The sequence below is a fragment of the Myotis myotis genome, unplaced genomic scaffold (genome assembly GCF_014108235.1).
Source record: "Myotis myotis isolate mMyoMyo1 unplaced genomic scaffold, mMyoMyo1.p scaffold_m19_p_1, whole genome shotgun sequence".
Classification (NCBI taxonomy): Eukaryota; Metazoa; Chordata; class Mammalia; order Chiroptera; family Vespertilionidae; genus Myotis; species Myotis myotis.
In genome coordinates this window covers 188,181,965-188,204,348 of record NW_023416313.1, presented here as the reverse complement: position 1 = coordinate 188,204,348, position 22,384 = coordinate 188,181,965, and the positions used below count along the sequence as shown (strand labels likewise).

The window sequence follows — 22,384 nt, the reverse complement described above, 5'->3', positions numbered from 1 at the left end:
GAAGTATTAAAATGAGATTTACATTATGTGTACTGTAGTTCAAACCCCAAGGCTCCCAGGAGGTTGCTGTTTCTTTAAGCGGTAAAGAGTAAAATATGATTTCAAAGGCATTCAGGGTGGAGAGCAAGTTATAAACAATACCATCTACAGCAGCGGTCACCATCCTTTCGGACCTCACGCACCACCAGCGGTCCACGGATCACCAGCGGTCCACGGACCACCAGTGGTCCATGGATCACCAGCGGTCCACAGACTGCCAGTTGGTGACCGCTGATCTATAGGGTTAGAGTTTCTATTTAGATACATGCCCCTTGGTCAGGCGATGCATTTATTGGCTACTTTGGGCGCAGATCAAACTGCATAAAACTGCTTAAAAAAAAAGCAGTTCATAGATGAAGACATTGTTTGCATAGAATGGCCAGGTGGGAATAGTTTACAGGGATGTCATGCTCATTCTTCCTTGCTGGCTTATTCCTAAGAATCAGTTCTTGTTTTCTAATCGATCATATTGACAAAAAGGAAAAAAAAAACGACACTCACACACACCAGTGTTACAAAACCTTGTATTAATCATTTCCCTTCACTTTCAATATAACGTTGATATGAAATATAGCCATGATTCTTAGTTACATGGGAGGAAATGAGTAATAAATACATTGTAGCAAGTTTAAACCACAAGGGTGTTTCACTGGTAACAACATTTGAAAACTGTACACTTGCAAAGAACAGCATCTCCAAACATTAGTATATCTGTGTATCAGTAAAGCTTTTACATGTAACAAACATGCTATTTCCATATATGACAAATTTTAAAAATATGCATTGCTTGGCAACATGAACTAGGCAAAAATAGTTCTTTGTTCACTAACTTTATACAGGAAAACAGGACAAAAGGCATGCATGTACAATAGAGATGCCTGCATGGGGCATGCAACAGAAGAAAGCTCTTTAAAAGTCAGCTTACATTAGGCATAAATACATGAGGGTTATATATTAATAAGGGAGGAAGTCTTCTGTTGGACGCTATTAACATTCCTGTTTTCTTCCTATTCCTCCCAGAGGAATACACATTCACCTTTAAGTAAAGATAAAGGAATTACAAAAAAAATAATAAAACTCACTTTGCAAACATCTCAGATGACTTGTAAAAAAAAAAAAATCAACACTAGTGTTATCACAGCCCCATGTGCAAATGTTCCTCTGCCGGTCCTCCTCGTAACAGGCACGCCAAGCGCCTGGGCCAGGCTGCTCCTTGGCACCCAAGCTGGAGGGCCTGCCGCGGGCATCTCCAAGAGGGCCAGCGAGACCGGGGCCGGCTGTCCTCCCCTCACTGCCCTTCTGGTCGCAGGCCTGTGCACCCCAGCCCGGCGCAGCCCGGGCTCTGGGTGAGACCCTCACGCTAGCTGGGCGTGCAGGCCTGCACACCTTGCCCTGGCACTAGCTCCAAGAGGTGCAGGAGGACAGCAGACCCGGAGAAGCCTCCCACCCCGTAAAAGGCAACCAGTGACACCTCAAAAGAAAACCGCGTTTCCCTCAGTGTCTCTTCAAACGAGTGGGAGGCAGGGGCCCAGCTGTGGCGCCCTCCTGAGCACCCAACAGGGACCATCGACACCCAGGACAGGAGAGCTCGGTGCAAACAGCTGCCTCCTGCAGGCAGGCCCAGCAAGGTCAAGTTTGCTTGCTGGCCCTCGGTTAGAAAGGGAAACTCAAAAAGCATGTGGAAACGACGACGTATCAGCAGCAACGTTTCATTTCTTGTACACAGTTCATGTGTGTCTTCCTATCGTTTCTGTTAAGAAACCACTATGAATAAAAAGCACCAGTAAAACATCACACATGATAACAATATTGTAGAACGTCACTGTCCCTGGGACAGTGTAGAGATGCCACACACACACACACACACACACACACTGCTTAAATCAGAACAAGTGGGGGGAAACATGGGAAATAGATTTTACTCGGAGATCTTGAATGTTTACTATTAATATAAAACAGTCGCATCTGTGGGTCAATGGGTAGTTACAAAAAAAGGCACTGCCGCGTTAGTACTAAACATCCGACGTCACAGCCTCACGCATGCAACTGTTTGACTCTCTTATAAATAAAATTCTTTTGCTTTAAGATTTTCAAATTGAGCTGTATACCTGCAGTCAACACAGGACTCGTAACGAAGTGGGGCTAGGCTCCTAAAACTGATCAGAACACTCAACTTAAAAAAAAAAAAAATTAAAACACTAAGAGCAAAACACAACTAAGTAGATAAATCTATACACAGTCAATAAAAATAAGCTTTTCTTTTCTTTTTTTAAAAAAAGAATATGTTGTTATTAATAACAGACTTTATCATGGTTACCAGCCATAGCAAGTTAATAAAGTAACATATCCAAAATAATATCTCTAATAATCAGATAACCATTGTTTCTATATTCAGTGAAGGAATAAATAGAAATTCAGATTTGCAAATACGTGTAAGGTCTTCCTTTTAAAGGAGTCATGCTAGTGTGATTGTATTCACAATCTGGTTTCTGAACCACCGCCGTCTCTATGCATGTGTTCTGCACAGATCCGGACGCTTTCTCATTTCTCCACGAGATGCGTGGTGCCGTCGCCTTTAACGTCCTCAGCACCCAAAAACCACTTCCGCAAACCCTCTAGTCCTACCTTTGGCCTTCAACATTTTTAGCCTATTTTTCCTGCCTTACATGTGATCGTCCATCCCAACACATTCCTCAAATAACACCAGGCTTATTTAGAAAAGGGATGTGGAGGATGAATGTTAATGGCACTTGGTTACAAAAAAAAATCAACTAAAAAATGCCGCCTCTTTCTGCACATGGATTTGCGTCTTTAGAATGTGCCACCCAAAGAGAGCCCCTCTCTCTCTCTCTCTCTCTCTCTCTCTCTCTCTCTCTCTCTCTCTCTCTCCCTCTCTCTCTCCATGATTTTGTAGGTTCCAGCCTTCGCTGGCTTGCGAAAGGCTCTCTACAGTTAAGATGCCCTCACCCTTTTAGACCTTAAAGGGACTGGAAAAATCTCATCACAACCTCCAACGCCACTCAAGGCTGCGTGGGGGGTACATATTTAATCCTGAAGGTGAAAGGAAGTTGTTTGAATTTCATTAAGGCCTTTGACATCGGTGTTTATTTCATTAACACTTTTCTTTTCAATAACCATGAGCAAGTGCAGCAATTTTCATGGTCTGATCTTTTCAATTCTGACCGACTTCACTTAAAAAAAAAGAAAAAAGAAAAAAAGGCACCAGATTCGCCCATTTACTAAACAGACCTCATACCCTCTCCCCGGTCCCGCCTCCGGCTGAGCGTTCACTCCATCACTGACACAGCCCGGTTTCCAGCGCACAGCAGTCCTCTCCCATTCCCCCGGACACCCTCCATCGAGTCGGATTCCCAGACGGAGTCTTTCTTGCCCTTAAGACATAGAGCTATTACTCCGTGGCAGTGTCTGTTAATCTCCCGCCAGGTAAAGAGTGGCTCTCTCTCCCTTCTGTGTGGAGGGGAAAGCCCACAACACAGCAAATCCCTCACGAACACCCTGCGGACGGAGCGCCGCTTCCATCACACAGTTCCCTTTCCACGCCTCCCACTGCCCAGCCGGACGGTGGGCGGCCGGCCGTACACCTGCCTCCGCTCCCTCTGCCACCTGCGGACTGACCGTTCCGACGGCTGCTGGCCGGGGCCTCCTCCTCCCTCTCAGCAGAGAACCAGCTCAGAGGGGGCGGCCCCAGGCGCAGGGTCCCGGGAGGACCCACGTCATAGGCGTTTTGAGCTCATTATCTGGGTAGTAAGGCCTCTTGCAAGGAAACCAATGTCCATCCTTGCCTTTTCTCTCCAGGGGCACTCGTCCCACCTGTGTGTGCAGCCAGCGACGGGCTGAGAGCCTGTGGTCGGGCGGGGGGCGGTCTCGGGTGAGAGCAAGTCTAGCAGAGAAAGGGCCTCAGGGCCTTTAAAAACCCCTCCTTGAGGGCCCCCCCGCACCCCCAAGCGAGCGCGGGGCCCAGGTCAGCACACCTCATCCTTCAAACCCACCTGCACGCTCCCCGCCCACCGAGACCATGCCGCCTCCCGGGAGCAGAGCCATCGGAACAGACAGCCCTGCTGCTGGTATAAAAATAGAGGGGAATGAATCCATACAACAGACCCTTCACAAAAACCACAGCATGAAGAGAAGTTCCATCCAAGGCTTTCCATGGCATGTACCCTTTAGAGCTGTTATGTAAACAATACACAAATCAAAGTTTCTCTGAAATTTCGCTGGAGGGAAGCTCTCCCTTCTTGCCCCCGTTGCCCGGTGGCCCTCTCTGGGGGCTCGATCCCAAGCGGGGGCTTCAGGGAAGTCCAATGGGGAACAGAAGAGCGAGCGCCGTCTTGCTTTGGTCACACGCAGCCGTGACTTCCTCCCAGGGCCAGGCGGTGAGGCCGGCCTCCAGAGCGGCTCTCAGGGCTGGGCTCTGGCCTCCCTCCTGGGTCTCTCTTCTCTCTTTCAAGGCAGGACTTTCTTCCCCCTCCCTTTCAGGAAGCCACTTGCATTCCCTCCACCTCCCCCCACCCCCCAGTCCCACGTTCCCCTAGAGGCCCCCACCCCCGCCCTCCCCCACCAAGCCACCCCAGGACACAAACAAATGACAGAATAACCAATCCCAGGTCTACTGATACGTTTACAAGGATGACCTACGCTCTCACAAAATCAAAGTGGGAGAGGGACCAGGGGAGGGCTGCGAAGGATCCCGGAGGATTCCGTGCAGCCCGATGATGGCTGACACTGGACCCGCAGCAGTCGATTTCACGGCCAGCGCGGTCTCCCCCATCTTCAGCTTTAGATTGTGGAGGTCCGGTCCACCCCGTCTGGAGAGAGAGCACACAGCGGGCACCGTGAGCAAAGCAGTTCCCAGCAGCCACCTGGTCCCACACCATGCAGGTCGGGCCTCTCAGTCTCTGAGGACAGATCAGGGCTACAGTCACTCACTCAGTCCTTCCACACCCACCCCCTCACCAGCTGGGAAGGAGCTATTTGGCCGGTAACCATACTGAGCTGGCAGCCAAGGCGTAGAGACCCAACCTTCGCCGTCCCGGTGCTCACATCCTAGTCCCAACTCATTCAGGTAAGCCCACGGTGGTGTGTGAGTGGCAAGTGCTGCAATGCAGTGTGTACCAGGCACGGCAGAAACACGGGGAAGCAGTGTTAAGTCACCCTTAGAAACCAGGGACCGTTTCCCAGAGATACAACATGACTTTCGTGGACGCTGCTGCAGGAGGAGAGAGGAGCAGCCGGAGAGGATGAGTTGGGGAGGGCACACAGCTCACCAATAGGCATGATGACGGCCATCAAACGGTGAGCTGCGGGCAGGCTGGGGGTTTAGGGTGAAGGACGGGGACGGAGGAGTGGCCGGAGAGGAGCCACAGTCAGGCACGGCCTACAATGCACCTGCAGGTGGACCTCACTCACATCCCTCTCTCTGGGAGCCTCTCCCTCCCATCCTGAGGCTCTGCTGAAAATGACTGGGAATGAGGTGGTGTCACTCTGAGCCCTGATCACAGCTGAGCAGAACTGGGGGACGCATGGGACCCAAACTGACTCGGATTCTGTCTCAAGAACCAGACCAGGGGCAGGCACCACGGTTAGGAGTGGTGGGCACCGGGCACGGTGGAGCCTGTGGAAGACGGACAGTGTCGAGGCCGCCAGGATGTGCCGTGTCTGGTTGCGGGCTATGAAGTGGGGGGGGAGTGGGGGCATGTGCGCCAGAGTTGAGAAGCCGTTGAGTGGACAGACGGCAGAGGGGCCCAGGGCTGCCTGACCCCTTCCCGGCTTCCCGCTTACACATAGACTGTAGGAGAGTGCCTGGAACCAGACCGTTAGGGTCTGGTACTATGAACGGGAGCTTGGATGTGGGGGGTTAGGGAATATAAGCAGGGGAGCTGCCTGGTCTGATTTTAGAATGGTTTTCCCGGCAAGGCTGGTGGCAGGACCACCAGTGAAGAGGCGCCTACAATGGTCCATGCTGGAGCCAACGAGGGCTCATCAGTGAGCAAACAGAGGGGCAAGGGCTAGTCGTCATCACAGGGGTACCAATGGCTGTGCTCAGTGACCACGACCCGAAGGCCACGGGGGTCGGGGGAAGGGGTGCAGGGTGCCTGCCTGGTTTTGCTTATATCCAAACGCCAGCAGACATGTCCCAGTCTCAGCCTAGATATCGCAAACCTGGCCTACCAGATGGAGCCTCCAGATGCCCTGGGCAGGACTCAGGTGTGAGGGGAGGGCAGGATGCTTCAGGGACAGCTGGAGGACCTACGTGGTGGGGAGGCGTCCTGAGGCCACTGAGGGGTCTCTTGGGCCCCGCCTGGCGGTGCCTGGCCGGTGTCTCACCAGCAGGGACTTGGAGGAGAAAGATTTCTTAATTGAAATTTTGATTGTGATCACTGTCGGCTCACACACGGGTGTAAGAAATAGTACCAGGTTTCCCCAATGGTATTATTTTGCAAAGCTTTAGTACATTATCACCACCAAGATATTGACACAGTTTGCCCATCTTATGTAGATTTCCCCAGTTTTACTTGGACGTGTGTGTGTGTGTGTGTGTGTGTGTGTGTGTGTAAATTCTATCCAAAATTTGGAGTGTTTTTAAATGAGGGAAGCAGATACCCCCTAAGGTCATCTGTGGTATCAGATCGCCAATCCTAGAGGCCCTCAGATGTGAATTTACCACCCATAACCTCTCCCCTCCTTCTGTGGGTGTCTACTTGCACCTCCAGTGGTGGCTCTGCAGTGGGAACTGGTGATGGGAGAACAGGAGGGTGTGTGTGCACACACACATGTGTGCGTGGGGTGGGGGTGCATCGGTCACTCCCTCATCCGCAGTGCACACTCCTGCCAGAGCTCCCTGGCCCACTCATTACTGCCAACCCTTCATAGTTGCGGGAGTGGGAGCTGGAAACCTGGAAATCTCAACTACCCAACCCCTAGTCACATTTTCAGGAATTCCAGCCATAAACCTCATCTACCCAAAGGTGACGGTTTTCATCTGCAGGGAAAGGACCAACAGGCAAGTCCAGACTCACCATTCACTGCTGGGCAAACTGTGCCTTGCACAACTCCAGGGGGTGCTATTCACATGCCACCATCATAGCATTTACAGTAGGGACAACATATTTCGAATAAAAGGCAGAACGGCAGGTTGAGAAAGTGGAGCCATTTCCTAACTTGCGCAAATCTTCCTGTCGGCTAGGCGTGGGGCTGTAAGACCCAGGACGGAGCCAGGAGAGACAGTGATGGGAAGGGCAGGGGTCATGGGGGAAGCGCGAACCCCGGCACATGAGAGGGACTGCGCACTCCTCTCTATGGTACACCTCACTCAGACTCCATTCTGCTGGGAGGAACCTCGATTTTGTACTGGTTGCCCATAGAAACCCTCCGCTGTCAGAAAATAACAATCAGGCTGGGCACTGAGACTTCCTGAAACCTGGGCCACCAGGCAGGGGCAAGCCCCAAACAGCCAGAGTAATTAAGCCTTACTGGAGACTCACAAACCCACCCACCCAGGGTTTCCTCAGGGGGCTGTGCTGGAGGGAACAGAGGAGAGGAAAAGGGAGCACCAAAGAGAAAAGCGGGGTAAGACTGGCACCAGGAGGGCAGCACTGGGGGAGGAGACAGAGAGCAGAGACATCGGCACAGAAGGATGGGCTCCCAGGGCCCGGGCCGTGGACCAGCCGCACAGAACGTCCATCTGGGGACGCGGTGCCCCAGGAGCCCGAACATCTCGCCTTTCCGGAGGCGCGAGCAGGGGAACCTCCTAGTCTGCTTTCCTCTCCCTGGTTATTCGTCTTCCTGTAAAATGACTTAATCCATCGCCATTCTGTCCCCAGCAAGGTCCCCTCCCCTGGCACCTGGAAGGGGTGGGTGGGCAGAGAGGTGCTGCCCTAGCAGGGGGGCACTCGGCCCCTGTGCCCAGCTGGGCCACCCGGAACGTAATCTGCATTCCCTGCTCGGGGAAGCTGCTTATGAGGCTTCCCACCAGAGGATTACCGAGAAGAAGAAACACAGCAATAAAAAAGCTTAGGAGATTAATCAGATGGAAACATTAGCAAAAACACATCCGTTCAGAAAGAGGTTTTCTGTAAAAAAACAACAACAGAAGAATGGGCTGAAAAATGAAGCCTTTGGAATAAAAGCCTCCCTTTAATAAAGAGCATTCGGCATTCTTGTTACTAATGATGATAATGTTAGTCCTTAGCAGTTGGGTAAGAGCTTCCAATATGCCAATTATCTGATAAATATCCAGCCCTGGGGGAAAAGGCCAGTCTCCTTGCTGGCTCAGAGGCAGGGAGAACTCCCGCCGCCCCCCCCCCTCCCCGCCCCCCAGCACCCCAGCCACCAGCAGGTGGGAGGGTGCCCGGGCCGCCCGCAGTGGCCTGATGACTCAGGTCTATGGGGGTTCCCTCTATGAGAAAAATTGAGATATGACTCACATGCCATGAATTTCATCCTGTTAAAGTGTACAGTTCAGCGGTTTTAAGTATATTCACAGAACTGTGCAACCATCACCACCATCTAATTCCAGGATATTTTCGTCGTCCCCAAGAACAACTCTGGCACCCACTCCCCCCTCCCTGCAGCCCCTGACCACCACAGTCTGTCCTTTCTGTCCCTATAGATGTGCCTGCTCTGGACATGTCATCAGTTCACGAGTGGAATCCTGTTCCGTGTGGCTCCTTTCACTTAGCGCATGTCTGCCGCCCCCGCCGCCCTCCCCCCGCCAGGTCGCAGCCTGTGTCAGTACTTCATTCTCTTTAAGGCTGAACCGTATGGTTATACTACATTTTGTTCATCCATCTCCACCTGCTGATGGACTTGAGGTGGTTTCTCTTTACTCGTTAGGGGCTACTGGTGTGGGCTGACCCCGTCTCCTCCGTGAGCTGGAGAAGTGTGTGTGTGGGGGGGCTCATCCCTGAGGTACCAGGGATGGACCAAGGAGGCTGTGCAGCTTCCAGGATCCGAATGGCCAAGGGAGAGAGCAGTGTGTGCACATGGCGCTCCCGGCACCCGGGGAGGTCGCAGGAGGAGCTGTGCCCCAGAGGCCTCGGGTCCCCTCCCTCCGGCACTGACCGGACACTTCCTCCGGCTGCGGACAGCCGCGCACACACCCTCCGCTCTGCTCCGTGCAGAGCATTTTAATCTGCCTCATTTGGTTTCAGGGTAAGGCTGGGTGTGCAGAGACTAAAATTCAAAAATCCCTGGGCAGAAGGACAACGCTCTCCAGAGTAGCTGGTGGAGCTTCCCCTCCACTCCCTGCCGGCCCTGCCCCCCCTCCCCCCCAGACACACAAATGTTGGCCCAGGTGTGCTGCTGGCCCGCCTCTGCGGGGTGGGGGGGGGGGGGGCGGTGTGAGTGCACCCAGACCGAGGCCAAAGGGAAGGGTCACAGGAGGCCTCTCTGGATCTCCATGACTCAGAGCCGCCCCGGACGCTGGCAGGAAGGAGCGGACGGCTCTCCTTTGCCTGCCAAACGTCCGGGGCTGGCGGCGAGTCCCGGCTGGAGAAAGGCACCCGGTTAGTACCAGGAGGGCACGGAGTCCTCCCGGGGCTGCGGTGACAATGCAGGGTTTCAAACAGATGAAGGGAGGACCCGCTGCTTCTGGGAGCTCTTCGCGGCCACAGCCCTGCCCACCACAGGCACATCCGACTAGATGACCCCATCTCACTGTGAAGGACACCTCGGCCTGCCGGGGCGCCAGGCACTGTGGAGCCATTTGGATATAAAAGCAAGCAGGGATTTCTGTCTCAAAACTCCTGGTTTTAGAGCAAGTTGGGATATGCTTGGACCAGGCTGGGGAATCTAGTGCCGAGGAGGAAAGAATGCCGTGCTGTGGGCATGTTCCCACTCGAAGCCACGTGCTCCCTGCGCTGGGCTGGGCTGGCCCGTGGTGGGACTCCCGTGCGCACTGCGGGGCGAGCCTCTGGGAAAGGGGACCGGGCTCGGCTCCAGGTCCTCCTGACTCACCTCCCAAAAAAAGGAGGACGAGTGGGCACGTGGGCCAGTGGGTGTGGGGTGGCTTGATGACAGTCCAGTAGCCCCTGAGGCCCCTCTCTCTCTGGTCCCCTGCCTTCCCCTTCTTGTGCTCTTCCCATCCCCCCAGATGACTGCCAGAGTGTAGAGAGCAGGTGGCCAGTGGCTCTTCCGGGCATGAGAAACACCAGGAGGACACTCACCTCCCAGGGCGTGCTCGGTCATACTGAGGCACAAGGACTCCAGCCTGTTGTTGATGTCAGGTTCAGTCACGGGAAGCTGGAATTCTGCAGGGGGCAAAGGGTTATGTTGGTGACGGGGGTTCTAAGAACAAAGAGAAAGTGTGCACAGTGCCCCTGGCTCCACCTGCCAGGGTGAGGGTCTGCTGGGCCTCCCTGGGAGGACCTGGGGGTACTGTCGGGCCAGCATGGAGGCCAGGTTACACTCGGGTTCAACCAACCCCCCGAGGTCACACTCCCTGAGTCCACTGTGAATGTGGGCGGCTGGAAGAAGAGTGGGGACTAAGAATAGCTGCTCAGAGGCAATCGTCTGTCAGTCCCTTGCTCAGAACCAGCTAGCGCCTTCCCATCAGAGGCAACCCAACTCCTGCCATGGCCTGCAGGCCCCACACAGTCTGGCTCCTTGTTAGCTCCTGCCCTGGTACACTCTCTCCTCCTCCAGTCTACCCCAGGTCCTCCTCGGCCCCAGGGCCTTTGCACTGCTGTTCCCTCTGCCCAGAATGTTGGGTCTGGATGTCTCCACGGCTCTCCCTCTCCCTGCTATGTGGTCTCTTGCTCTACTGTCTCCCCAGAAAGGACCTTCTGTTCATTGTATGTGGACAGGACTTTTCGGCCCCATCCCTTTCTGTTGCTTTCCTTCACTGCATCGATGGCACAGCACCTGACATATGCATTTATCTGATGCCTCCCCAGTTGAAAGTTCGCTTCATTGGAACAGGCCGTGGCTCTGCTCCCCGTGCCTGCCCCAGGCCCAGCAGGCCCATGTCTGCTTCCTTCTGAGCAGCAGGAAATGGGAACCACAGCGTGGAAAGCACCTCTTCTGCGCCTGAGCCTGCGCCGGGCGCCAGGTTCCCAGGTGGGGCTCCGTGAAGCTGAGTGACCCGCCAAGGTTAGCCAGCGGACACACAGCTGGGCCAGGAACCCACATGGGACTGGACCCAGAGCCCGTGCTCTCCCTGCCAACACAGCCTTGGGCTGAGATGTCTGCTCTGCAGACCCTCCCTGTCTCCCCAGGCTCCAGACCCTGGGGCCTTCCTCCTCGGTCCCACCCCTGTGGTCAGCCTCTCCCCGGCCCCTTATCCTGTGGCGCTCCTGAACGTCCTTGACTAGCTTGGAAGTGCCTTGCAGACAGCGACGATGCTTTCATAGTCCTCGGAATCTCCCATAATACCCCGGCATGGCTTTCTGCACACCTCGTCCATGCCCACTGAGGGATCAGAAATGGAGCAAGACACAGCAACTCTGACAGCTAAGACCTGAAGTCCTAGAGCGGGGAGGCAGGAGAAACATCAGCCAGGGGGTGTGTTCTGTGCCTGGGGAGTCTCAGCACTGCCCCTGCCTCCACACGTGACCCTGGGAAGCTGTTCTCTTCTTGGGGCCTTAGCTCTTCTCCCCGTAAAGATTCCGCCGGTGTCCCAAACTTAAGGCCATGTCCTTGCTCCTTCACATCTCCACCAGGGGGCGTTCAGGGCCTGGGCCGAGGATTACAAATGCGCTGGTGGTTTGGTGGGATGGGAAGTTGAAACCAATGGCTAAACCAAAGTACGCATTTGTTTTCCTTGGTTGGCTGTACATTTAAATGCCCTTTGCAATCTGGGTTCCCCATGACCAGCTCATTCAGAGGCAGATGTCATTTCCGTTACGTACACTTCTCAAAGAGAAGGTTGGCAGAACGGACCGACGCAGAAAGCACTGGGGAGCAGAAAGGGTTCTGCACACAAGTGCCAGCATCAGTGGAACTTCTGTGCCAGATCAGGAGGCCAATGGAGCTTCCAGGGCGACTGAGAGGGAAAATGCAAGGGTCTCCCCCGCCCCCTTTGCTGGCAGCTCTCAACGTGGGGCCCGGGCACTTAGACAATCCAGGGGGGAGAGTATGTTAGTGTTTCCATCCATTCATGTGAAAATCATATGCATGCAAAAATTAGCAGCCTTCAGGGTGTGAAATCTCTAAAAGAGAAACACAGTTTTATATATAGCCAGTTAGCAAATATGAAAAAAAAAAACACCCTCAGCAATTATAGCCATCCATATGCTCATTGTAAAATTTAGTTTACTCTCTAGCACTTCCCTTTAAACAAACACTGTGGAGAGATTTGGATAAATAAAGATGCTCGACATTTGGAGAGAAGTGTCTCAGCTGCAGGATTTCTTGCCAACACGCAGCAAAATGACATTTTCCAAGCCTGGGATTGCGTGTTCCAAAAGGGGGCTGAGAAGTGCAGGGCTCTACGCTCCAGAATCTCCAAACCTCCGTGGCTGCTCTTTTAGGCGGAGAGTGGGCGTGCTTGCTCTTCCTCCTCCAGCTCCTCCCGCCGGCGCGCCGGGGAGTCATGACCCGCTCCATTCTCAGAATGGCTCTGAAAAGCTCCAAGTCTTGGAGAAACACATATGTTCATATTCCCGAGTTTCCTAATAGTGTGACTTCTTAATTGGGTATTTGATAAAAACAGATCTGCTGCATCTCTTTGCACATACAAGACAGGTGGGTACCAGCCTCCTGCCTCAGCCACGTGTGGGTGGGTGGGTGGGTGGGTGGGTGCAGCTCTCAGAACCTTAGAGGAGCATCCGGGCAGCTCCTGCTCCACAGGCCCACAGTAACCACCAGCCAACTCTTGCCATTGTTCCTGCTGTCCCTACGATTCATCGCAGTGATCCTGGGCCCCCAGCTGTAATGGACCAGGCAGATGCGGTTTCTAGTCTCCTAGAAGGCAAAAAGGAAGGACTCTGCACCTGAGTCCTCTGCTGTCTCTTCGGCTCAGATGCCACCTCCGTGCACTGGAAATTCTTCCCTCACCATCAGACCGTTCCAGGAGTCAGTGTGGCTCCCAGCTCTCAGATGCCCAGGGCCTAGGCTGACTTGGGACTTTTCACTTGGGTGGCCCAGGTGGCTTTCCCACGGCAACCACAGGGCAGTCCTGCTGAGTTTCACGCCTGTGGCACCCAGGGTGCAATTGCGCATCTCTCTCAAGGCATCGAGGCTGAGGCAGGAGGCCGATGGCTTCAGGACTTCAGAGTAAGAGACAGGTCGGCATGTTAGGAAGGAAACCCTTAGGATCCCACTTTGCCAGTGACAGCTGAGGCTCCTCTGCTGAAAGGCTTTGAAAGTCTGGTGAAGTGAGAAGCAGAGCCAATGGCTGGAGAGAACTCAGGAAAGACAGGCTGGTGAGGAAGGGACAGAGGATGGGAAGTGGGACCTGGATCACTGTGATGGGGGGGGGGGGCAGGTAAGGAAGAGAGGGAGACAAAGCCGGAACCAAGAAGAAAAGGGGAGGATGGTAACACAAGGCAAAGAGAGCAGTGTGGGCAGGAAACGGGGTCAGCGTGGCAGGCAGACTGGTGATCACCGAGAGTCTTGGTCGGGGAGGGGGGAACATGAGTAATGAATGAGTCGCACGCCGAGTCTGTGATGGTGGCTGAGGCTTTTCTCCGGTGGCTTCACTCCTAAACCTGCGGAGGAAGTGTTGTGGAAATCCTCCAGGACCCACAGTTTCACCAAAAACTGATGAGTGGAATATGGTGCAAGACAATAATATTGCCCCATCTTGCCGCAAGTTGGTCTCTTTGCATGTGACTCTTAGACGCAGGGGGGCACGGGCCCAGCTGGGTTCTTGGCTGTGATAGAATGGACTCAACTCACCAACCTCCCTGAGCAGGGCCGTTGGCCTACTTACTAGAGGGCAGAGGGCAAATGTTTATTATTTAAGGGGGTCCTTGTTCTGGCCTCTGCCTCTGCATGGCAGCCCCTGCCTTCCCCTCATGCACCCAGGGCTCTTATGCCCTCTCCCTTCCCCCACTCTCTCGAAGGCAGCTCTCTGAAAGGAACTGGGAAACTCACTCACACGAAGGGGGAAATGAATGGTGACGGCTCCTAGACGTGCAGCAGTCTAATGGTGGGAGAAGTGCAAGCGTGAGCTGGTGCAGAGGGGAGGATGATGGGAACAGGTATGTTCCCAGGAAATGCCACAGAAGGCACTCCGTATCCATCTCACATCTGGTGGCCCAGCACCAGGGGTCGTGTGCACATGGTTTTGTGCAAGGGAAGAGCGAGATCTCCGTGGGACTGCCAGCCGACCCTCTGCCGTGCTTGTCCTTGGAGGCCTGCTGCTGCCGCCCTCTGCCCTTTCACTCTCTGGCCCTCCAGGTGTCGGGAGCCTCAGCTTCCCAGTGTTGCTCCAGGACTGGACCCCAAGGGTGGCTGAGCCGCATCAACAGGAATCGAGCTGCTTCCAAGATAGGGCACCGTTCTGCAAGCCGTTTCCAGACGAGTTTTGCAGTTGGGCAAACGCTGTGCCTCTGCGAGGACTCTGAGCCCTCTCACCGGGCGCCATGCGTGTTCTGAGCTCAAGTCCCTCCGGGGTGAGTCCATGAGACCCTGTCCCCTCGCTTCGTGTTTCCTACTCGTGTATCCTGAGGCAGCGAGAGGCAACCATCCCCCGTAGCTCTCCTGGCTCGTCCCGGGAAGCGTCTAGAAATTGCGTGTGTGGGAATAAGGTGAAAACCACCCTGACGTGGCTGCCAAGGGGCCAGACTCTGGGTCCAGAAGAGAGGGGAGCCTCTTGCACATCTGAGCGAGGCAACTGACTAGTTGATGCTCAACTTGGTGCTGGTTCTAGCCCCCAGCCTTTTCTATATTCTTTGGAGCTATGTAAAGTCTTCCGTGATTTCAATGAATCATTTTAAGTTAACAGAATAAATCAAAGCTCCTTTAGAATGCATTGCAGTCTCCAAGATTTGCCCAGAGGGTTTAAAACGGTACCCAGGGTGCAATTGCGCATCTCTCTCAAGGCATCGAGGTTGAGGCAGGAGGCCGATGGCTTCAGGACTTCAGAGTAAGAGACAGGTCGGCATGTTAGGAGGGAAACCTTTAGGATCCCACTTTGCCAGTGGCATCCGAAGCCATCGCCGGCCAGGAAGAAACCACTATGTTGCCTGTGACGCGGCTCTCTGAGCATTTAATTTTGGGTTGGTCACGTCTCTGTTCCCTTTTGTGTTCACGATTACAGCCGCCTTCTGCCTTCCTGACTCCTGCAGGAAAGCCCCACCTGCACAGGAGGCCCAGCGCCTGGCTCACCTCCGAGGCCCTGTCTCTGGAGGGTGAGTCCTTGTCTGAGCCTGGCCGTGGGATGTTTGCTTAAGGTCACAGACCTGGTGCCCAGGATGCCTTCAAGTCCTGCCCAGATTCTCTGTCACTGGGAGTGGATTACCCACAATTCTGCATGGTAGCAGAGGCTGGGACTGGACAACCCAGGGGTAACATGCACAACCCCTGAATTTTACCCAGTATTTCTGCCTGGGAAGAAAAATAGCTACAAGTATCAAAACAGAGAAAAGGAGCTTTAAAACAAAAGTGCACAAATACGGAGCATTCTAGAAGCCAAGAAGCAACTGTACACAGGCATCCGGACCTTGTGGACGCCCCTTCCTTTCCTGGCACACCTCGCCCCACGGCAGCTCCACTCCTCCTCCTCCTCCCCCTCCCCCTCCTCGTCCTCAGTGGCCTCCCCACCCACAGCCTGCCTCCCCGTCACAGTCCACGCACACTCTTGCCGGCCCCCCTGCTCAATACCTTCCATAGGTACCCCACTGACAGCGGCTGGGCTCCGAGCTCCTTGGCCTTGGATTTAGAGTCCCCACCACCGGGCACCATCTTCCCAGCTCCCTTGGTCAACCCTCTGCTACTTCAGCCCAGCAATGGCTTCTGGGACGCACCATGGCCCTAGGTACCACTGAAGCTTGCTCCCCTTCGGCCTGCGGTGCCGTCTTCCTCTTTCCATCTCCTCACCCTCTGTCCCCTGAAACTCAGCCCCAACTCCAAGACACTTCCTTGCCCACCCAAGGCCACAGTCACCTTGCCCCTCCTAACCTCCTGGAGGACTTATGCCCAGAGCGAGAGCATCTACTGCCCAGGCTGGGCATTCCCTGCAGGTGCACGTTGGGTTTGCCCGCCTGCGGGGGGCATCTAGGTAGGTGCAGTGGTGACTGTTCGTGTGGCTTTGCATTCTCTGTGGAGTCTAAGGTCCCTGTGTGCATAGAGAAAGGGTGCGAGTATTTGCTGGTTGTACATAATTCTGGCTGCCTGTTTCAGGGGCAAGGTGAAAGGTGAAATGGACCTGAGTTACACTAAGATGCTCTTTGACCAAGTGCAGGAAAGATGGCCGGTCCAGCAGTCATGTCTGCAAGGCACTCCCAAACCGGGGGTGGGGGAGGGGTCCCTTACCATCAGCGCTGCCAAGCCTTCTCTTTATCTGTCTTACTCTCTACACCGCCCGCCCCCATGGCACAGGGAACCCCTCCCATCCCCCCGCCCCACCAAGCCCTCCAGTGGTATCTCTGCTTTAATCAACCTAGAAATATGACTAGTATCAAAAATATCCCCGTCAGATTGCAACGACTATGGGGCTCCTCGCACTGGCTTCCAGCCAACCAGCCGCTATTCATGCTGGCAAGGCACAGTTTAAAAAAAGAAAGGCTTCTATAAGCTCGAAAGAATGCGTGGTGACAGTCGGGGCTAAGCACTTTCCAGCTGGGTTCACCGGGGCATCTATTTTGGCGTCCTGGCCTCGCCGGTGTGTCAGGGGAGAGCAGAGCGAGAGAGCAGGCTCCGGGCCCTACCTGGCTGCTGGAACATCAGCATGTTCTGGGGAGAAGTGTGCACGGGCAGCGAGCGGGTCCTCTGCACGGAGCTGTGGGTGCGGCTTGGCATGCTGTTGCTGCCCCCGGGGTTGGCAAACCAGAGGTTCTAGTGAGAAACACAAAAGGGGGACCGTGAGTCCAGATACCCTGGGTGGGGGGCTGGGGGTAGGCAGCAGGGTTCTCCCCCCCCCCCCCCCCAGAGCTCAGGAGACGAATACTCTAACTTCTGGCATGGGGCTTGCAGGCCAGCGCTGCCCATCTGCTTATTTATAGTGAGGGATTTTAGGTTCCGTTCCTTTTAGCTACATGCCCATTGCTCCCACCTCCTGAGCCCCAGGCCCCTCTCTAAACCTCAGTTCAATCTGGACACCTCTCTCCCTCTCCCCCTCCCTATTATCCCTTTTGTTGCTTTTGCTTTTCCTGTCATTTTTCTTGGAAATGGGGGGGGGGGGGGAGAGGGCGTTTATAGATATTTGCCATGAAGAGCACCATTTCAGGTGCCAACTAATCTCATTTGATTTTTTCGAGATTCTTACAAGTTACTACAAAGTGGGGGGTGGGGGTGGGGGGCGAGGGGGAGAAGCCCTGATCAGCAATGAGCTGGCACAGCTGGGCTTGTGTTTGTTACTATGTGGTGACTTCCTCTTGGACTGACCTGGGGGCTGCCCACAATGACCAGAACACGGGGCTTTTTCATACCCTGTGCTGCTCCCCGGGGAGCCAATCCCGACTGTTGTGCCTGGAGCCGTTTTCCTGTTTTTAGACCAATCTGTCACCCCTGCATTTCTCAAGACAACCCAGAACCTCGGGCCCACTTGTGTCCCTGCAGTCTCAGCCCCAACCTACACGGCCCCACAAAGCTGGAGGTACATGGATGGGGGGCACTGGGCAGGGTGTGGGACGGGGGCAGAGGGGCGTGGGGCCGCGGGACAGGGGTCAGCTCTAGGTCATACATCTAGGTCACACAGCTTTGTCTGGCCGAGAGGGTTTCACCCCTCCCTCTGGAGGCCTCTCCAGCTCCCTCCTGTGGCTTCTCCCCCACAGCTGGACCACAACGAAGGAGCTACTTGCCACGAACAAAAAAGCTAAGCAAGTTCCTTAGAGGCAGAGGTTCCTCTGGAACCCCGTTTGGGAAGTGGTGAGGTCTGCTGGGGCAAGTCAAGGGTCGGGGCAAACAATAAACAGGTATTACATGTCTTTCTAAAGGCACCCTTGCTCGGGGCCCCCAAGGTTGAAGTGGTCCCCAGGGGCCTCCTCAGCCACCCTCCGTGAGGCCAGGCGCAGCCTCAGCCCTGGTCTATCTCCCGGAGAACAACGCAAGCGACGTCGGTAACGCAGAGGACAGGGACACTGTCTCTCAGCTTAGCCCCCCTCAGCCTCTCCCCTCACCTTGGGGTCATCTGGGGAAACATCCTGCAGGCTCGGGCGCTGAGCTTGGCTGCCCACCCTCCTCTCCGGTGCAGAACAAACCTGTCTTCCTTGTTTCATGATGGTGGGGTTGGCTGTGGTGTTGCGCTGGGTGGAGCTGACGAACCCGCTGGTGCCCAAGAGGCCCAGGCGGGCAGAAGGGACGTTCCGAGAAGGGATCTGGTACTGGCGTGGGTTCCGTCTGCCCATGCCGCCGCCCACAGAGCCGGCCGTCGGGAGGGAGTTGGACTGCCCAAAGCCGCGACTGTGGGAGCGAACAGAGAAGAACCAGGGAGCGTGAGTCCCCTGCAGCCATCTCACCCCCCAGGCTGCCTGTGGGACGCCTCCTGAGGGGGGCGGTCTGCTCGCATTTTGACAGTCCTAGGCCTATGGGGTCCTGGGGGGTCTGAGCCAGGAAAGGGCTATGATTAAAACGACAGCTGACGGCTGAGAGGAAAGGTTACGTGCACCATCAGGGCACTATTACATTGATTCTTCCATCCTCACGACAACCCACTGAAGTAGGCGCTCTACCCACTTTTATTTACAGCTGGAGAAGTACATAGAGCTTAATAGTTTCTCGAACGTCACTCAGCCAGCAGGGAGCAGTGCTGGCAGCCCTGAGCTTTAACCAGGCCGCTCCTGGGCCTTCTTCCAAGCTGGTCACAGCGCCCAGAGCACTCACACGCCTGTCAAGAGGCCACACAGCGAGAAGGCTGCACAGCCAGGCTCAGTGTTCCTGCCATCAAACCAAAGTCTTCCCTGATGTCCGTCTGGCTCTGTGGGAGACTCGGGGACAGTGGCCTGGGAGGCCCCTAGGATGTCAGCCCCCTGAAAAAAAGGTTGACGTCTGTCCTCATCAAGCCTACGTGTTCCGTGACCGAATCAGCTCCTGACACGGTAAAGGCATGTTGAATGAATGAAAGAATGGACTCGCCTCTGCCATCAGGGCGCCTCTCCACATGGCAGGACTGACCCACGGTGGGGGCGCTGACTCCAGGGTATGGAGGAGGGATAGGAGAATGGAGATGGTGGTGTCTGGCCCCCGGACACCCACTGCTCCCCACTGCGCAGACCCTCCCTGCAGAGAGACCAGAGGCTGCGTGTCCCCCCTGGGTCCACGCAGGACAGCGGCCGGAGACCCAGGCGGCACACTCGGAGGCTGTGCTGCCGTTGCTGTTGTGACCTCATCTCCAAAGCACTTGTCCTCTCTCACACGCCTCAGGTTCTGGGAGGGCGCGCGGCCGCCAGCGGGGTTTCAGGAACCAGCACATTCTTTCCAAGAAGAGTCAGCTTTAGTCATTCACTGATGTTTAGGTCGAAATGCTTTACCTCCAATGGCCACAAGATGGAACAGACTCGCTTTCCCCACCGTGCAGGGGAGGTTTGTGCCAAGCCTGTGAGGAGACTCCCGGAGACAGGGCTGACGTATTTCACCAGTTGAGGATGGTGGGGTGGGGGTGGGGGGCCCTGCTAAACAGTCATTTCCTGAGGGAGAGTTGTGTGTGTGCCTAGACTCAGGAAGGGGCCCCTAAGCCATCAGCACAGCAGATCTCAGGAAATGCTTCTTTCCCCAGTGCTCCTCTTTTCCCAGGGAGAGAGGGAGGGCAGGGAAGAGAATTCCACGGTGAGCTGGCTGAACTGAGTTCTGGGCTGTGTCTTTCCACTTCCAGGCTTTTGTGGCTCCTCTACGCGCGGTGAGAAGGGGCACTCCTGGGTTCTAGGTCTCTTTGTTTATCTCATCCTTCCTCCCTCTTCTGCCCCTCTTTCTTCTTTGACTAAGGTTTCAAACGTTTGGTTTGAAAGAGGAAATTCAGGCCAGGTGGGGTAGGAGTCCTTTCATGGGGTCCCAGAGACTTCCCCTGGAGGAAGGACCGTCTGAGTGACTGACAGGTGGAGAGCAAGCGGCGGTTGTGTGTGTGTGTGTGTGTGTGTGTGTGTGTGTGTTTTAACTATGAAAACGAGGCCTTTGGTTTTTGAGTCAGAATTTTGGCCACCTGGTAGATGATTCAGTATTCTGCTAAGACTTTTCCTTATTTAGTGCGAATGGCTTTTTTTCCCCTCTCGTTTTCCTTTTCAGTTGGATTTTTTAAAAGTTACTTCATATGCAAAATACAGTAGTCAGTGAACGATGCTAAAAGGATGTGTGCTTCCAGGAAGACAGAGTATATCTTGAGCAATAGAATGTGGGCAGAGGGTTCTGTTATGGGCCACTGGAGGAACAAGGGCTCTAGGCACTCCAGAAGTGAGGACTCGCTGGCTGGATGTGGTGGGAAAGCCCTGAACGTTTTGGGGACAGGATGGGTGGGTGGGGAGAATTTGACTAGGCCGTCTTTCTAATGATGGTGGGGCTCTACTGTGGTGTCCTTCATAGGTTATTACAAAGCCAGGGTTGTTGAGCAGTGCCACTGCTGGCAACCAGAGTGAACGCTTAGGTTACTTAAGATCACTAGGCTTAATGAGATAATCATTTCTTCTGGGGAGAGAATAAAGCGACAAAAGTAAATTTTCATTTTTCATTCTCTTCCTCTGCCCATTTGCGGCTCTCTTTGCCTTCCTAAATCTAACCAACTGATTTCATTATCTTGAAATGCGTGAAAAGACTAAATAAGAACCAATTAATTTGGGATTTGGGATAATTCAAGCAGGGGGTGGGCAGCAGATACCTTTGTATTACTGGAGAAACGGGTCTTCAAAGCAAATTAATAGCATAAGAAGATCCCAGAGGTAATACGTAGGAGAACAAATTATTTTCTAGAGCTCTAGCAGCCTCCAATTGAACATCTACAATTGATTAAATTCATTCTTATCTAATCCATAAAAAGAGGTCCACTGGGACTCCAATCTGGCAAACCTTAGGTTAGCCCAAAACAAGCTTTAGGTAGTCACACTCTAGAGGGGTCAAGGTTAACCAAGGACAAGGCAGGGCAGACAGAGGCAGGGGGTGAAACTTGGGGGTGAGAAGCAAAGCCCTTAAAAGCTCTATCTTCATGGTCAACTTCTAACTTCCCTCTTCCGCTTGGAACTTGGCTCCCAAGGGGCCGGTGTAGCAAGAGGGGCTGGCACCTCCTCCTCCTCCTTGGGAGAAGTGTTGCTATCCATACAAGAGGAGAGGCGGGTGTGGGGGGGCGCCCCAGGGGAGGGGGCCTGGCCTTTCATCAGGGTGCAGAGCTGATCCAGCCCAACCCACCAGGGAGGCACCCCAGAGGGCATGGGGCCAGGGAGTGGGAAATAAAGAGTGTTGCTTGACCTGCCCATCTTTTCTGCACAAAGACCATGAGAGCTGCCTGGCATCCACAGTGGTTAAGAGCACTGACGCTGGCGCTGGCCTGCCTGAACCAAATCCTGGATGCCATTGCCTACCGACTCCTCCGTAAAATGAGGCTGATAGCAGCTCCTCTACCTTACATGGTTGTTGCAGGATTGAATGTACTAATATTCTTATCGTGCTTGGATAATTGGCACATAGTAAGGGTTAAATGCTTGTTTAATAAGTAACCGTGTTGTATAGGCTGGATAATTCATGTTACATTAATCTTTAACAAAGACTTCACAAATTTCAACGGGCCTCAACCCCCTTAAATAATATCCAACAGTGATGTTGGAAGGCACACTTATGCAAATAAATGCACCGAGAAATGAATTCAGAACTTTTCAGGTGCAAATGAAAACATTATGTGCTCATGTTTAAAAATGCAAAAATAAATGGAATGTGGATTTTGAGGATGTTCGCATCATCATTCTGTTGTCTCCCCAAAACTCCCTGTCATTGTACAAGGCTTAATCCACGCCTCCCCTTAACTAACTGGCACGGTAATTCACCTTTCATATGCTATTGGATTCCTCAATTTAAAGCCAGATCAAGGGAAGGGGGGGTCTCAAGTACAATACGGCTTATTTTTAACTGCATCCAAGAACCTGAAGCACTATGAGAAATCGAGAACGGTGCTGCTCCACTCTTAGATTGCAACTCAGACCAAAATAGACTAGCACTGGGCTCTTCACCCTGCCACCAACTATAATTAGCTTGTCTGCAGCTAGAAGAGAGAAAAAAATTACACGACCACTTAAGGTGCTAAGAGAAC

At 53.9% G+C, this 22,384-nt stretch overlaps 1 protein-coding gene across 6 annotated transcripts in view; it reads right to left on the bottom strand.

Annotated features, from left to right (window-relative positions):
• Positions 1 to 549: 549 nt before the first annotated feature.
• Positions 550 to 22,384, bottom strand: part of SAMD4A (sterile alpha motif domain containing 4A) — a 215,363-nt gene continuing 193,528 nt past the window's right edge. For 3 of the 6 annotated variants that reach the window (XM_036307644.1, XM_036307654.1, XM_036307682.1), the window contains 4 exons: positions 18,282 to 18,564; positions 16,872 to 16,998; positions 10,224 to 10,307; positions 4,661 to 4,865 (listed from right to left, as the gene is read on the bottom strand). In XM_036307644.1, the coding sequence (XP_036163537.1) occupies positions 4,837 to 4,865; positions 10,224 to 10,307; positions 16,872 to 16,998; positions 18,282 to 18,564 (523 nt within the window). In that variant the 3' untranslated portion in view covers positions 4,661 to 4,836. Of the gene's footprint in view, positions 1,076 to 4,660; positions 4,866 to 10,223; positions 10,308 to 16,871; positions 16,999 to 18,281; positions 18,565 to 22,384 lie in introns of those variants that run through there. The other 3 variants (XM_036307673.1, XM_036307693.1, XM_036307663.1) reach the window with 2 other exon arrangements.